We start from the raw sequence: 14,728 nt of genomic DNA on the forward strand, positions 1-14,728 counted from the left end.
AGGAGGATTACAGGGTCCTTGGTGCTCTCTGAGCTTGGCGGATTCCTTAAGACGTTTCAGGACCCAACTACTGCGTTTCCCCCGAAAATAAGACCCTGTCTTATATATATACTTTTGGCCACCAAAAAAGGCACCAGGTCTTATTTTCGGGGGAAGTCCTCCACGGACCAACCTCACTTGCGCATGTCGCCCCCGGCCTCGCTTTTTTTTCTCCTGCAGCTTCCATCTCTTCCGCCCCCACCAAAAGAAGAGCCCCACCTTAATGTTGATCTCCTGAGTGAAGGCGGCCTTCTGCATTTCAAAGGCCCGCTTGGAGTCGGCCACTTTGGTGTCCGCCCTGAACTTCACGTCCAGCATCTCCTTCTTGCACTCGGCCTCCTGCGGCGGCAAAAGAAAAGCTCAGCGGGGTCTCCCAGGCCCTCCAGGGAAGAGGGAGAGACGGGCCCGGGGGCTTCGCTCACTCCACGTACCCGGATGCCGGCGTCTCGCTCGGCCTCGGCCACACCGATATCGGCGTCTCGCTGGACCACGGCGATCTGGGTTTTCCCCAGCGAACTCAGGTAGCTGACTTTATCGTAGACATCCTGCCAGGGAAGGAGTGAGGAGGGGGGTCAAGGCCGGCTCTGGGTGGGATCCCCCTCAGGAGGGGGCAGAATGCCTCCTCGGCACAGTTCAGAGTTGCCTTGAATTCAACTCCCAGGATTCCCCAGCCACCTTGTGTGGACTTCAACTCCCAGAATCCCTCAGTCACCTTAGGTAGACTTCAACTCCCAGAATCCCTCAGTCACCTTAGGTAGACTTCAACTCCCAGAATCCCTCAGCCATCGCCTTGTAGACTTTAGCTCCCACAATCCCTCAGTCACCTTGTGTAGACTTTAACTCCCAGAATCCTTCAGTCATCACCCTGGACCAGCTCCCACAATCCCTCAGTCACCTTGTGTAGACTTTAACACCCAGAATCCTTCAGTCGCTGTGTGTGGACTTCAACTCCCAGAATCCCTCAGTCCCACCTTGTGTGGACTTCAACTCCCAGAATCCCTCAGCCATCGCCTTGGACCACTCCCACAATCCCTCGGTCACCTTGTGTGGACTTCAACTCCCAGAATCCCTCAGCCATCGCCTTGGACCAGCTCCCACAATCCCTCGGTCACCTTGTGTGGACTTCAACTCCCAGAATCCCTCAGTCCCACCTTGTGTGGACTTCCTAACTCCCACAATCCCTCATCCACCGTATGTCAGGCCCAAACCAAAACTGACCGGCGCCGATTCTTGCAAGCCGAGCTTATCCGCCGTTTCACCCCTCTCGACAGAATCTTGCCGGAGTGAGGACTCGATCCTCACGGAACTACTTGGGAGGAGCTGTCTTCCCCCTCTTTCTCTCACGTAGGCTCCCACTGGGTCCCACCCGAGCCTCTGCCCCACCCCCTCGTACCTTGATGGTGAAGCTGAGGATCTCGATGCCCATCCGGCCCACGTCTGGCGCTGCCACCTCCCGCACCAGCTTGGCAAACTGGTCTCGGTCCTGATAGATCTGCTCCACGGTCAGAGTGCCTGCAAGGCCGGGAAGGGAAAACACACACACGTGTAACAAACACACACACACACCCCAACAGCCGAGCGGGACGGAGGGGAGTAACCCTCCAAAGAGACTCCACAGGTAGCCCTCCACTTACAACCGTTCACTTAGTGACCGTTTGAAGTTACAACGGCACTGGGGAAAAAAAAGGCCACGTGACCAGTTTTCCCACACGACCATCAGAGTCACCTGATCAGAATTTGGGCACTTGGGAACTGGCCCGTATTTACGACGGTTGCAGAATCTGGGGCAACGGATTCCCCTTTGGCAACCTTCGGACCAGCAGAATGATCGGAGTCGGAAGGGACCTTGGAGGTCTTCTAGTCCAACCCTCTGCTCAAACAGAAGACCCTCTACCCTTTCAGACAACTGGCAGTCCAATCTCTCCTGGAAAGCCTCCAGGGATGGAGCCCCCACAACTTCTGGTGGCAAGTAGTTCCAGTGGTTAATTGTCCTCCCTGTTAGGGAATTCCTCCTTAATTCCAGGTTGAATCTCTCTCCTTGCTTCTCGTCCTGCCTTCTTTGGTGCTTTGGAGAATAGCTTGTCCCCCCACTTCTTTGGGGCAGCCCTCAAATACTGGAATGCTGCTATCATGTGCACACACCCCCCCCCCCGTCCTTCTTTTCATCAAACTAGACACCCCCAATTCCAGCAAACGTTCTTTGTACGGTTTAGCCCCCTAATTCTCTTTATTGCTCTTCTCTGCACCCTTTCCAGAGTCCCCGCATCTTTTTTCTATCGTGGCAACCAAAACTGGATCCATTATTCCAAGCGGGGCCTCACCAAGGCCTTATTCAAGTGGTATCCACACTTCACCTGATCTTGATTCTATCTGTTTATGCAGACAGAACTGTGTTGGCTTTTGGGGCTGCCGCTGCACACGGCTGGCTCCTATTTAAGTGGTGGTCCACTAGGACCCCCCAAGGTCCACCTCATAGTGACTGCTGTTGAGCCAGGTCCTACCTATTCTTCTTGGATGAGAAGCAAAATGTTTCCAAAAGGAGGGAAAGAAAGAAAAAAGTCCAATCGCCTTTGGGGCAACCACGACCTGGATGGTTGAGTATCTCCAGAGAGATGCACCACCCTAAGTCACCTGGCCTGGGATGGCCTCACAAGGTAGACTAGCCTCAAAGCCAGGAGGCTGTTTGTGGTTCAGGTAGAGTGCTCCTGCAAGGCGCCGATTTACGGCTGTCGTAAGCCATACCCCGCCCCCGCCAATATACGCACCCAGGATGGACCGAAGATGTCCCTCCAGCGTCTGCAGAACCACGTTCTTGATGTCTTGGACATTCTTGCCCAAGAACTGCTCGCAGGCAACGGCCAGGAGCTCCTTCTCCGTCATTATTTTCACCTGCGGGCCGGAGGGAAACAGGATGAGAAGACCGGTCAGCTGGTCAGCCAGAGGTGGACAGGTGGACACTTGTTTGGCTTTTAGGAATCCTGGGTTGGCCCGGCTGGGTTCCCAAAGATTGGCCAGAGGAGAAGCAACCCCCCTCGGCCACTCCCTCCACCCCAGGGGATGGGGCTGCTTGCTACCGGTTCACACCGGTTTGGGCGAACCGGTTGTTAGTTTGACACCTGGTTTGCCGAGCCAGTAGTTGCAAACGACCGGCTGGCCCCTCCCACCCCAACCCTCCCAGGAGTCTCCACGCGGCCTGTTTTCAATGCCGGGTAAGTGCAGAGCCCGCGTGGAGGTTCGGGGAGGGTGGAAAATGGGCCTGTTTCCGGCCTCCAAAGAGCCTCCGGAGCCTGGGGAGCAGAGGGGGTATTCAGCCGGTTCTGACCAGTTTTGGAGAACCGGTAGTGGAGATATTGAGTGGTTTGGAGAACCGACAAATCCCACCTCTGACTGGCGATTTGACAGTCTCCTTCCCCTGCCACGCCCACAGAACCGGGAATAAAATAATTTGAATCCCACCACTGCAGGGAGGGTGAAAATGCCCCCCGCGGCACGGTGCAGGAGGCCAACTAGGCCACGCCCACTCGGGGTCAGCGCTCCAGCAACCCTCCACTCCAATCGGGAACTCCGAGACAGACCTATCCCCAAAAGTACCTTTATTAGAAGAGCACCTGGCACATCTGTGGGATCCCGAATCTAAAAAAGTTTTTTTTCCCGGGCTTCCCACAATCTCCCAACCTTCCAATCCATCCCCTTCTTGGCCGTCATCCCATCGCAGGGCTCAGATCCTTATTTCATCCTGCGCCACACTCAATGACCTTGGGGACCAACCAAAGAGTTTTATTTGGTCTCCTTAAGAGCAGGGGGTCTTCCAACTCGACCGCTTGAAAGACTGGTGGACTTCAACTCCCAGAATTCCTCCTCCTCCAGTCACGTTAGCTCAGGCGTTCTGGGGGTTGAAGTCCAACACGTCTTAAAAACTCGCCAAATTTGAAGACCCTTGAACTTAAAAAGCGGCTCAACGGACATCACCCCGCTCCCACTTTTTCAGGCTATGTGACAGCGTGGAACGTGACTTCCAAAGCTGACACTAAGGCCAGGCCCACAAAGCAACCGAGCAGAGAACCGTCCGCTAAATTGTTGGGAGCCCCCCCTGCCCCACACCTTTTTAAGATCCCCCCAGTTGGGAGGGGGGTGGGTGGACAGATCAGGAGAAGAGAGAAGGCTGACCTCCAATGGAGACATGAACATGGTGAATGGATTCGGGCGGAACCTCCTTAGGGACTTGTATGGTGCTATGTTCAAGTGGGGTCCATTTTAAAGAGGGTCCCAGCAGGTCCCCCCGTCCCAGGCACAAAAGGGGGTGCTTCCAATTCACTAGACCAGTCCGGGCAGCCCTCAACAACAGACCGCTCGAAGTTACAAACGGCGCCGAAAAAAGAGCGCCGTTTCACACTTAATGGCCGTTGCAGCATTCCCCGTCATCAAAATTGGCAGCTGGCTCTTATTTACGACAGTGGCGGTGTCGTGTGTGCGTGCGTGCATGAGTGCGTGTGTGTGTGTAAGACGTGATTCCCCCTTCGGCGACCTTCTGAGAAAGCGAAGTCAATGGATTCACTTAATGGGCGTGGGACGAATCTAAGCAACTGCGGCGGTTCGCTTAACGGTGGCAAGAAAGGTCGCAAAATGGGGCGGAATTAACTTCGCAACTGTCCCACGCTTAGCAGTGGAAATTTTGGGTTCAATTGTGTCGTAAGTCGAGGCCTACCTGTATTGGTCAACCTTTGAGGCGTTTAAGATAGGAGGACTTCAACTCCCAGAATTCCCCATAGCCAGCATAGCTGGCTGGGGGATTCTGGGAGTTGAAGTCCTCCTATCTTAAACGTCTCAAAGGTTGACCAATATTGGTCTATCTGAACTGCTGAGGGGTCATTCTATACTGCCCCCCAGGTCTGGGGCTTCATATAAATGTTTGTTTGGCCGCTTGAAGATGGATGGACTTCAACTCCCACAATGCTCCAGCCGGCTGGCTTTCCCAATTTCCTGTTGGCTGGGGAATTCTGGGAGTTGAAGTCCACCCACCTCCAAGTGGCCACAGCTGAGAAATACTGAAGTAGACCCCCCAAATATCAGTATCAAATTCTATAAATCTGATGCCTCTATATGCCTCTCTTCCTCTATAGCCCCTGCCGGCTGTTCTTTTAATTTAATTTAGTTTAATTTAATTTAGTTTAATTTAATTTAAGCAAGGCCTCTTCCCACCATCTCAATAGTGGCCCCCTTTCCCGTCCCACCCTCCACTTTTGTTCCCCCTCCCCAATTATTTTGCAAACACAGCAAAAAGGAGATACAGGTTGTCCTTTACTTACAACAGTTTATTCAGGTTTTTTTTTCCAGTTTGGCCCTGAAAAAATGTGATTTATGTCCATTTTTTGCACCTACGAGCATTGCAGAATCCCCACTGCAAAATTCAGGCACTTGGCAACTGACTCATTTTTGTGACGGCCGCTTTATCCCGGGGGTGTCACAAATCCCCTTTTGCGACTGTCTGAGCAAAGTCGATAGGGGAAGCCGGATTCAATGTTAAGAACTGCAGTGGTTCGTTTAACCGGGGGACGAAAGGTCATGAAACAGAGAAAAACGCACTCAACATGTTTCACATAGTGACAGAAATGTTGGGCTCCAGTGGGGTCGTAAGTCGAGGAACACCTGTATTTTGGGATCCAGGCAAGGCCAGGAATCCAGGGCAGGGGTCAGTAAATGGGTCTGAGGGAGGGAAAGAGGGTGGAGCATGTTAAACTGCTGGCTTGAGAAGGGGGTTGGGCTAGATGACCTCTGCGGTCCCTTCCAGGCCTAGCTCACTGTGGTTCAATTTTAACAGCCACTAACATGGGCAGCCACAGAAATTAAACACATACATAAATTCTGAGGCCACATAGAATAACAGAGGTGGAAGGGACCTTGGAGGTCTTCTAGTCCAACCCCCTGCCTAAGACAGGAAACTCTACACCTCTTAACAGTGTTCCCTCGCCAATTTAGCTAGCTTAATTTCATTTTAATCTGGCTTGGGGTTTTTTTTCCCTTTCCTTTTTAAAAATATCCTAAAAAGAGATTGCGGGTAGTCCTCAACTTACGCCCGTTTTATTTGGCGGCCATCAGCAACGGACAAAAAGTGACTGGCCTTCGCACTTCTTAACCGCCGTAGCATCCCCAGAGTCAAAATCTGGGCGTTGGGTAAAGCAGCATTTAACAGGGTCGCAGCTGCGGTTAGGGGATTGAAATATGTGGCCAACGAGCAAATGGAGAAAGAAAGCTGGGTTTAAAACATGGAATCATACGGTTGGATGGGACCTTGGAGGTCTTCTAGTCCAACCCCCCCTGCCCATGGCAGAAGAGAAGACCCTACATTAAGGATCTCCAACCTTGGCCACTTTTAAGACTCGGGGACCTCAACTCCCAGAATTCCCCAGCCAGCCTAGGGCTTTGGAAAATAGCTTGACCTCCCCCCTCCTCCTCCTCTGTGGGGCAGCCCCTCCCTCAAATATTGGAAGACCGCTATCCTGTCTCCCCTGGTCCTTCTCTTCCCTAGACCAGCCAGGCCCAGTTCCTGCAACCGTCCATTGTATGTTTTAGCCTCCAGTCCCCTCATCCTCCTGGTTGCTCTTCTCTGCACTTTTTCTAGAGCCTCAACATCTTTTCTATAGTGTGGTGACCAAAACTGGATGCACTACTCTAGGTGTGGCCTTACTAAGGCTTTGTAGAGTGGTATTAATCCCTCCCTTGATCTCGATTGTATCCCTCTGTTAATGCAGCTTAGGATTGCATTAGCTTTTTTGGCTGCTGCTGCTGCACACGGCTGGCTCCTATTTAGCTGGTTGTCCACTAAGACTCCAAGATCCCTCTCACAGTTACTGCTATTGAGCCTGGTTTCACCCCAGTCTGTATGTGTACCTCTGGTTTTTCTTGCCTAAGTGGAGGACTTTCCTTTTCTCTACATTGAATTTAATTTTGTTAGATATGGCCCAGTGTTCTAGTCTGTCAAGATCAATCTGGATCTTGAGCCTATCTTCTTGGGTGTTACCTATTCCTGCCAGCTTAGTATCATCTGCAAATTTGGTAAGTTCCCCTTCTACTCCCTCATCTAAGTCGTTAATGAAGATATTGAAGAGTACTGGGCATAAAACGGAACCTTGTGGCACCCCACTGCTTACTTCCCTCCATGTAGACTTAGACCCATTAAGGACTACTCGTTGAATACAGTTTGCCAGCCAGTTGCGAATGCATCTAGTGGTGGTGCTATCTAGATGTGTCCTTTGGGATTTCCTGGCCGAAGGGCGGCTCCCCCCAGGACTCAAGACCCAGACTGGGTCCTGGATAGAAGTGAAGGTGGTCTATATCTCCATTCCTTATGCCTTGCTCTGCACCTGAAATCAGAGGTTGTCCAACCTTGGCAACTTTTAAGACTTGTGGACTTCACAACTCCTGGAATCCCCCAGCCAGCCTAGGGCTTTGATGGATCTGATATATCCCAGCTTTCAAATAACGCGTTTCCCTGAAAATAAGACCCTATCCGAAAATAAACCCTAACATGGTTTTTTTCAGGAGGCTTGTAATACAAGCCCCGCCCCCAAAATGAAGCCCCAGTTAAGAAGGTCTGCCAGATGGGTGTGTTGAGTGCCAAATTTCCCCGAAAATAAGCCCTAACCGGAAAATAAGCCCCAATGCGTCTTTTGGAGCCAAAATTAAAGGTTGAGACCCAGGGTCTGTGGGAGGGAAAGAGGGTTGAGCATGTCAATCTGCTGCCTTGAGAAGGGGGTTGGGCTAGATGACCTCCGAGGTCCCTTCCAGGCCTAGCTCACTGGGGTTCCATTTTAACAGCTACCAACGTGGGCAGCCACAGAAATGAAAACACATACATTTTGAAGCCAACCTAAGAGGCAAAACTGGATTTTCTAGTTTTTCTTTGAAGACGTTTTGCTTCTCGCCCAAGAAGCTTCTTTCCGCTCTGAAGGAGAGAGAAGAGCGGAAGAAGCTTCTTGGGTGAGCAGCGAAATGTCTTCAGAGAAAAATCAGAAAGTTGACACTTGAAAAAGCACCTTTGGGATAGCGACACGTTGGCGTCAAATATGAGTAGTCCTCGACATAACTGTGTATTTAGCGGTCATTGAAAGTGAACAATGGCACTAATGTAACTCATGACCGTTTTTCACACCTATGACTGTTGCAGCATCTCCAATGATCACCTGATCGAAATTAAAACTCTTGGCAACTGGCATGTACTTAGCACAGTTGCAGTGTCCTGTGATCCCCTTTTGCGACAACATGTGTTACCAAGTTAACTGCAATGGTTCACTTAACACGAAGTGGCCAGAAAGGTTGTAAAACGGGGCAAAATTCACTTGTCTCACTTAGCAAACGAAAAACTTGGACTCAATTGCGTTCATAAGTCAAGGACTACCTGTATAGTGATTCATGGTTGATATGGTCTAAAAATATTCCCAACCTGTAGTAAATGCTATCAGTTCATGGCTGGGTGGGGTTTTTTTTTTTTCGGTCTTTATCTCCTTATGTATGTTTTTACAGTATTATTTCTGAAATGCTCTAGAAAAATTTATTTCATCTCGGTGCGTTTGTATTTGTTTTGCAAATCCTGGGTTCCTATATACTTTTCTTCTTCTTCTATATATATATACATGGTGTCTCTGATAATATTATATATTTTTTTTTTTGGGGGATTTATTATTGTAAATAAACAGCAAGCACATTACGTTACAGCTTTTTTATTTTTAGTCTCTTTCCAGTACGGCTGGGAAGAGCCATGTGGGGAAACGGAAATGGCCTTTTCCGAATGCCCAATTTCACTAAGAGGGCTGCTGGGCACTCAAGACAATATAACCTTTTGTGTACCAAACTGGGGAAGGTGGAAAGCGCCCTCGGAATTGGGACAACTCGCCACGGCCGTCTGACCGCAAGACAAGTCAACAATTCAGAACAGAACGCAGTAAGGGACCTCGGAGGTCTTCTAGTCCAACCCCCTGCTCAGGCAGGAAGCCCTAGACCAGAGTGGTGGCTTATCTTTTGGGGCTCCCGTGCCAAAAATCGTGCTCACGCTTGCACGCTCGTGTACCAGCACCCAGAAGGCAATGCGTGCCCCCACCGCCCCCAATGCATGCGTGCGCAATCCTCCCCCCCCCCCGTTGCCCCCTTACCTGCACTGCACCTCACAGCTGAGTTTTGTCTGGTTTGAGGCCTTTTTCAGACTCCCAGAAGTTTGAAGGTGGCTCCTTGCAGGCTTCTGCAGGCTGAAAACTAGCCCCGTTTCGTCACTTCTGGTATTTTCCGGAAAAACAGGAAGTGATAAAACGGGGCTAGTTTTCGGCCTGCCGAAGTCTTCCTCAACTTCCTAACTCTGGGAGGCCGAAAAAGGCCTCAAACCAGCCAAAATCACCTGTGAGGCGCACACATGCGCCGTGAGGTAAGTCTGCCTGCAGCTCGCATGCCGGCACAAATGGCTCTGTGTGCCATAGGTTCGCCATCACGGCCCTAGACCATTTCAGACAGTTTAATTATTCCGTTTAATGACTTCAGATTTTAAATGTTGCCGGTTCCCATTTTGTTTCGTCCTTCTTTGGTATCCGTTCCTGAATGATTCTATGCCACCAGGTCTTCGGGTGACACGGTAGCCGTGTTCCCATATCTCAGGGGCTGCCCCCAAAGGAGAGGGGGGGTCAACTTATTCCCCAAAGCCCCTGAAGGCAGGAGAAGCAGCAACGGATGGAAGGAAATTAATCAAAGTGAGAAGAAGCAACCTAGAACTAAGGAGGAATGTCCTGAGTTAGAACAATTCACCAGTGGAACTACTCGACTCCAGAAGTGGTGAATGCTCCAATACTGGAGGTTTTTAAGAAGAGACTGAATAACCATTTTTTCTGAAGTGGTGTCGGGTTTCCTGCCTAAGCAGGGGGTTGGACTAGAAGACCTCCAAGGCCCCTTCCAACTCTGTTACTCTATTCTATTTTGATACTAGCGTTAACTCTTGTCCCGCAGTGAGTTGGCTGTGGTGACCTGTCCTAGACCCGTGGGCCTTGGGAAGGGTAGGGTGAAGGAGGAGATTCGTTCTTTTAAACAATATAAGTTGTGTTGTATTACTAGCCCTTCAATTACTGTGGATATGGCTGAAGGTAGCTGGCTGGGGAATTCTGGGATTTGAAGTCCACCCCTCTTAAAAGCTGCCAAGAACTGAGGACTGCTGGTCTAATCAAACCCCTGAAAATAAAAAACAGGCCTCAAGGAAGTTGTAGACCAACACAACTCCTCATCTCTTTGGGGAAAGGCGAACTCATCCCAATCCGCCTAATATGACCGTCTTCCCACAGAGAAATTCCACTGAAGCCTTTCATTTTTAAACATCCCCGTGATTACGAAGGTACCAACGGTGCGGGCCGTCCTGGGTACCAGTTGCAACCCCACAGACAAAATAAATGGGGTCCGTGGTGGCCTCCTAGGAGGTTCGTTGTTTCATTGCAGACGTTTCATGGCCCAGCTAGGTAATGTCATCAGTGCTAGAAGGGAAGGGGGTTGTGGAGTGGGAGAGGAGAGGAGGAGGAGGAGGAAGATTGTGGGGTCTCTATTGCTTCTCTGAGCTTCCTTGTTTTCTTGCGGACGTTTCGTGACCCAACCAGGGAACATCATCAGTGCTAGAAGGGGAGTGGGGTTTGTAGAGAAGAGGAGGAAGAAGAGGAGGAGGACTGTGGGGGTCCTTGAGGCTCTCTGAGCTGGGTGGTTTCCTTGCAGACGTTTCATGACCCAACTAGGGAACACCATCAGGGAAGGAAGGAAGGAAGGAAGGAAGGAAGGAAGGAAGGAAGGAAGGAAGGAAGGAAGGAAGGAAGGAAGGAAGGAAGGAAGGAAGGAGGAGGAGAGGAAGATAGTTGGGTCCTTGGTGCTCTCTGAGCTGGGTGGTTTTCTTGCAGATGTTTCATGACCCAACTAGGTTACATTATCAGTTTTGGAAGGGAGTGGGGTTTGTAGAGAGGAGGAGGAAGGGAGGAGGAGGAGGAGGAGGAGGAGGAGGAGGAGGAGGAGGAGGAGGAGGAGAAGGGGAGGAGGAGGAGGAGGAGGAGGAGGAGGAGGAGGAGGAGGAGGAGGAGGAGGAGGAAGAGGAGGAGGAGGAGGAGGAGAAGGGAGGAGGAAGGAGGGAGGAGGAGGAGGAGGAGAGGAGGAGGAGGAGGAGGAGGAGGAGAGAGAACGGTGACTGCAGAGTAACTGATGTTCTCTAAGCTTGGTGGTTTTCTTTCAGACGTTTCATGAGCCAACCAGGTAACACTATCAGGGCTAAAAGGGAGGGGCGTTTACAGAGAGGAAGAGGAGATGACCTCTGGGGGTCCTTAGTGCTGTCTGAGCTTCCTTGTTTTATGGCAGACGTTTCATTTCCCAACCAGGGAACACCATCAGTGCTAGTAGGGAGTGGGGTTTACTCTCTATAAAACGAGAGCCCTTCCTCGTAGCACTGATGACGTAACCTAGTTGGGCGATGAAATGTCCACCGAGCTCAGGGAGCCCCACGGACCCCCCCATTTCAACCCTGGGCTGCAAACACGGCCTTCTATCGGTTCAAAAGGGAGAGAGAGAGACCCCCGGTAGCGATGTTGACAAACCACCTTCTGGATTCAGCTCTGCCCTAGTCCCGATCCAAAACGCCAGGAACACCAAACGGAGGAAACGGGAGCGGAGGGGAACGTCCAGACAGCCTTGACCAGCTCCGGGACTCCTCTTGAAATCCAGCAACGGCAAGACTCCGCAGCAGGTAAGGGGCGGGCGCGGCGGGTGGAGGAAGCACCCGCTTAGTGACCGAGAGTAAGAAGCAGCAGCACAGCCAGGCTTCCCACCCTGAAACGTGGCTGTCGTGCAACGTGGGCCGGTGGCTAAGGGAGTGAAGAAGCCCCCTCCCCAGTGACCGCTGCCTCCTGGCCGGCAGGGAGGGGAGAGGGAGGAGAGACCCGAGACATGCATTCCTGGAAAGAGGCGCTGGAGGTTACCGTACCTGGGCCACACCTGTGACAGTTAAAGCTACCCCCTCCGCCGTCTCTACGTCCTCACACCTGGGCTGTAACGTCATTATCCCTAGGGAAATCCTGCCAAGAGACGTAAAATGTTGGCGCGTTTCCAGGTGGCCGGCCCAGCTCTCCCCCTTCTCGGCTCGGGGGGTGGGTGGGTGGGAAGGGAGGGGTGTCCTAAGGCAATGTGGGGGCTTCCCTGCCTTTTGCGGGGGTGGGGGTGGGGTGACCAGGCCGCCGGTCTCCTTCAGCGGTCGCCCCCTCAAAAGGGAGCAGCTTTCCATTTGGCCCGGGGATCGTGAGATGCTGCTGGGGGCGCGGGAAGGTCTGATCCTGCAGGCCCTACGGCAGCTTCTCCCCTCTCTGGCAAGCCCCCACCCCCAAAAAGGGCCCTGAGGTTGAAGGATGGAGGCACCTGGCTGGCTTCGAGCAGGGCTGGGATTCAACTGGGGTTCATCACCCGTTTGGGGAGCGTGCAGAGTTTGGAAACCTTCCGCTCTTAATACCCACCGGTTCAGCCAAACCGGTCGAATCCCAGCCCTGGCTCCAACCCTACGGTCAAGGCCCACAGCAGGGTACCCCTTCCCTGGGGTCAGCTCATCAAATAGATCTAGGGTCCTTTTTTAGAAAGGGAGGGGGGAGCAGTGTGGCAGCTTGGAAATCGAAAGTGCATTCCATCAATGTTTTTGTTGTTGTTTTTTTTTCAAACGAGGTGACTGAAAGTTTCTGCTGTGCGCAAAATTCTAACTGGAGATCCTGACGGATGGCTCTGGGCTATGGACGTGTCCCATTGGAGGATATGAATTAGGATTCACCCAAGAGATGTGGGGGGGGGAGAACCAGGGTCAAGGGGGACAAGGAATGATGTGTCTCAGTGTTGGGCATATTCACTCCCAATAAATCCTTTGGAAGTTTTGGAAGTTTGGCCCGAGACTCAGGATTTAAATGGGGGGGTCACTGCCGGAATCCTGATACCTGGTCCTGGAAATCAAGGGGGGACCCCTCCCCCTTTTATTATAAAGAGAGTAAATGGTAAGCCGTGTGCGAATCTGCCTGGCCTGGAAGACCCTCTGCTGTCTAAAACTTGTTTTCCGCTGTTTTATCGACCTCGTGTGCCTATCGTTAAGCGACGTTGAGAGAGAATATGGTCTCTCAACTCCCAGAATTCCCTTAGCGCAAGCAGCGAAGTCTCAGACTAAACCAGGGTTATCTGGTTAAAAAGTCCAGAGCGGGGGGGCTCTCCAACCTTGGCCGCTTTAAGCTTGGCGGACTTCAACTCTGGCAAAGCTGGCTGGGGAATTCTGGGAGTTGAAGTCCACCAGGCTTAAAGCGGCCAAGGTCGGAGACCCCCCTGATCCAGAGGATGCAAAGAAATGATTTGAATTTTGAAGCTTTTTTGAGAGGAGGGAATGTATTTTTTTCTTTTTTTAAGCAGATGACCTTTTTATGTACGAATCGAGATGAATAGATGTCCCGGGTCAAACCCGGGTGTTTTACAACCCCCGGGCCACATCTGGCCCTTCGGCTGTCCCTATCTGGCCTCCGTGGGTTGCCTTTTATTTGGAAAGCAATTGTTATTTTTCATTTTACGTACAGGTAGTCCTCGACTCATGGCAGTTCCTTTAGTGACCAAAGTCACGTTGGCGTTGGGGGGAAAAAACAGTCTTGGGACTGTCATCTCCATGGTTGCAGCATCGACATTCAGATGTTCAGGAGACCGACGGGTGTTTTAGGACGGTTGGCCGCGTCTCAGGATTGCTTTTGTGACCTTCCCACGAGCTAAGCCCACGGGGGAAACCAAGATCCCCCTTCACAACCCTGTGACTCACTCAGCAACTGCGGGGATTCGCTTAACGACGCCGGCAAGGAAGGTTGGGCGCGGTGGGGGAGGGGGTTGGACTAGATGACCTACAAGGTCCCTTCCAACTCCGATTACCTTGTTATCTGGATCACTAAAATGGCCGTTCAAGAGCTTGGCATCTTTCTAAATTCAAGGAAATGCCAGTTATATCTAAATTCAAGGAAATGCCAGTAAATCCGTCGGCGCCTAAGAATTGGGTTTTTTAAAAAATCGCAAGCCTTCTCAAGTTGAAAAATACGTCTGCAAAAAAAAAAATATGTAGGAAATGGTATGTTTTCCTTTCTGACAACAATTTCTGCCTTCGTGTCACAAGAAGCACCATTTTGTCTCGTCTCATTTGCCAGGTTTTTAATGCATCACTTTTTTCCCCCTCCAAGGTGACCTTCCCGTTGCTTCATAGGTCAACTACAACTAAAACATTAAAAAGATGAAATATGCTACACGGGCAGAATAAAAGAGTTTATCACCTGCCCTGCCAGTTAATAGAGTCTTGGAAGCGGGGAAAGAAAGATGGATGAACATTTAGCCATCGATGGTCTTGAGAATTTAGTGAGGCCTGGGGGTGGTATCTGAACTAGATTTCAAGACCTACAGGGTAATAAGGTCGTAAAACAGGGCAAAGCTCGCGCAACAAACTGTCTAGCAACAGGGCCCGGGGCGCAGGCACCTGTAACCTTTTTTTTCAATGTACACACACGTGTGTGTGTGTGTGCGTGCGTGCCTGCGCAACTTCACAGCCCTCTTGCTGCTGCGCTGTGCGACAATCCCGAGTTTTTGATGTGGCTCCTTGGGAAAATTAACTGCCCACCTGTCAACTCATAAAATATTGCTAGGG

At 51.2% G+C, this 14,728-nt stretch overlaps 1 protein-coding gene across 4 annotated transcripts in view; it reads right to left on the reverse strand.

The window, feature by feature from the left end:
• The window catches only part of FLOT2 (flotillin 2), a 51,071-nt gene that overhangs the window by 7,581 nt on the left and 28,762 nt on the right, over positions 1-14,728 (reverse strand). For 2 of the 4 annotated variants that reach the window (XM_087955714.1, XM_087955719.1), the window contains 5 exons: positions 12,020-12,110; positions 2,805-2,928; positions 1,433-1,551; positions 471-584; positions 259-378 (listed from right to left, as the gene is read on the reverse strand). In XM_087955714.1, the coding sequence (XP_087811840.1) occupies positions 259-378; positions 471-584; positions 1,433-1,551; positions 2,805-2,928; positions 12,020-12,110 (568 nt within the window). The remainder of the gene's footprint in view (positions 1-258; positions 379-470; positions 585-1,432; positions 1,552-2,804; positions 2,929-12,019; positions 12,111-14,728) is intronic. The other 2 variants (XM_087955717.1, XM_087955725.1) reach the window with 1 other exon arrangement.

The sequence above is a fragment of the Notechis scutatus genome, chromosome 1, assembly GCF_049901735.1.
Source record: "Notechis scutatus isolate UNSWTSFEM ecotype Mainland chromosome 1, rNotScu1.2, whole genome shotgun sequence".
Taxonomy (NCBI): Eukaryota; Metazoa; Chordata; class Lepidosauria; order Squamata; family Elapidae; genus Notechis; species Notechis scutatus.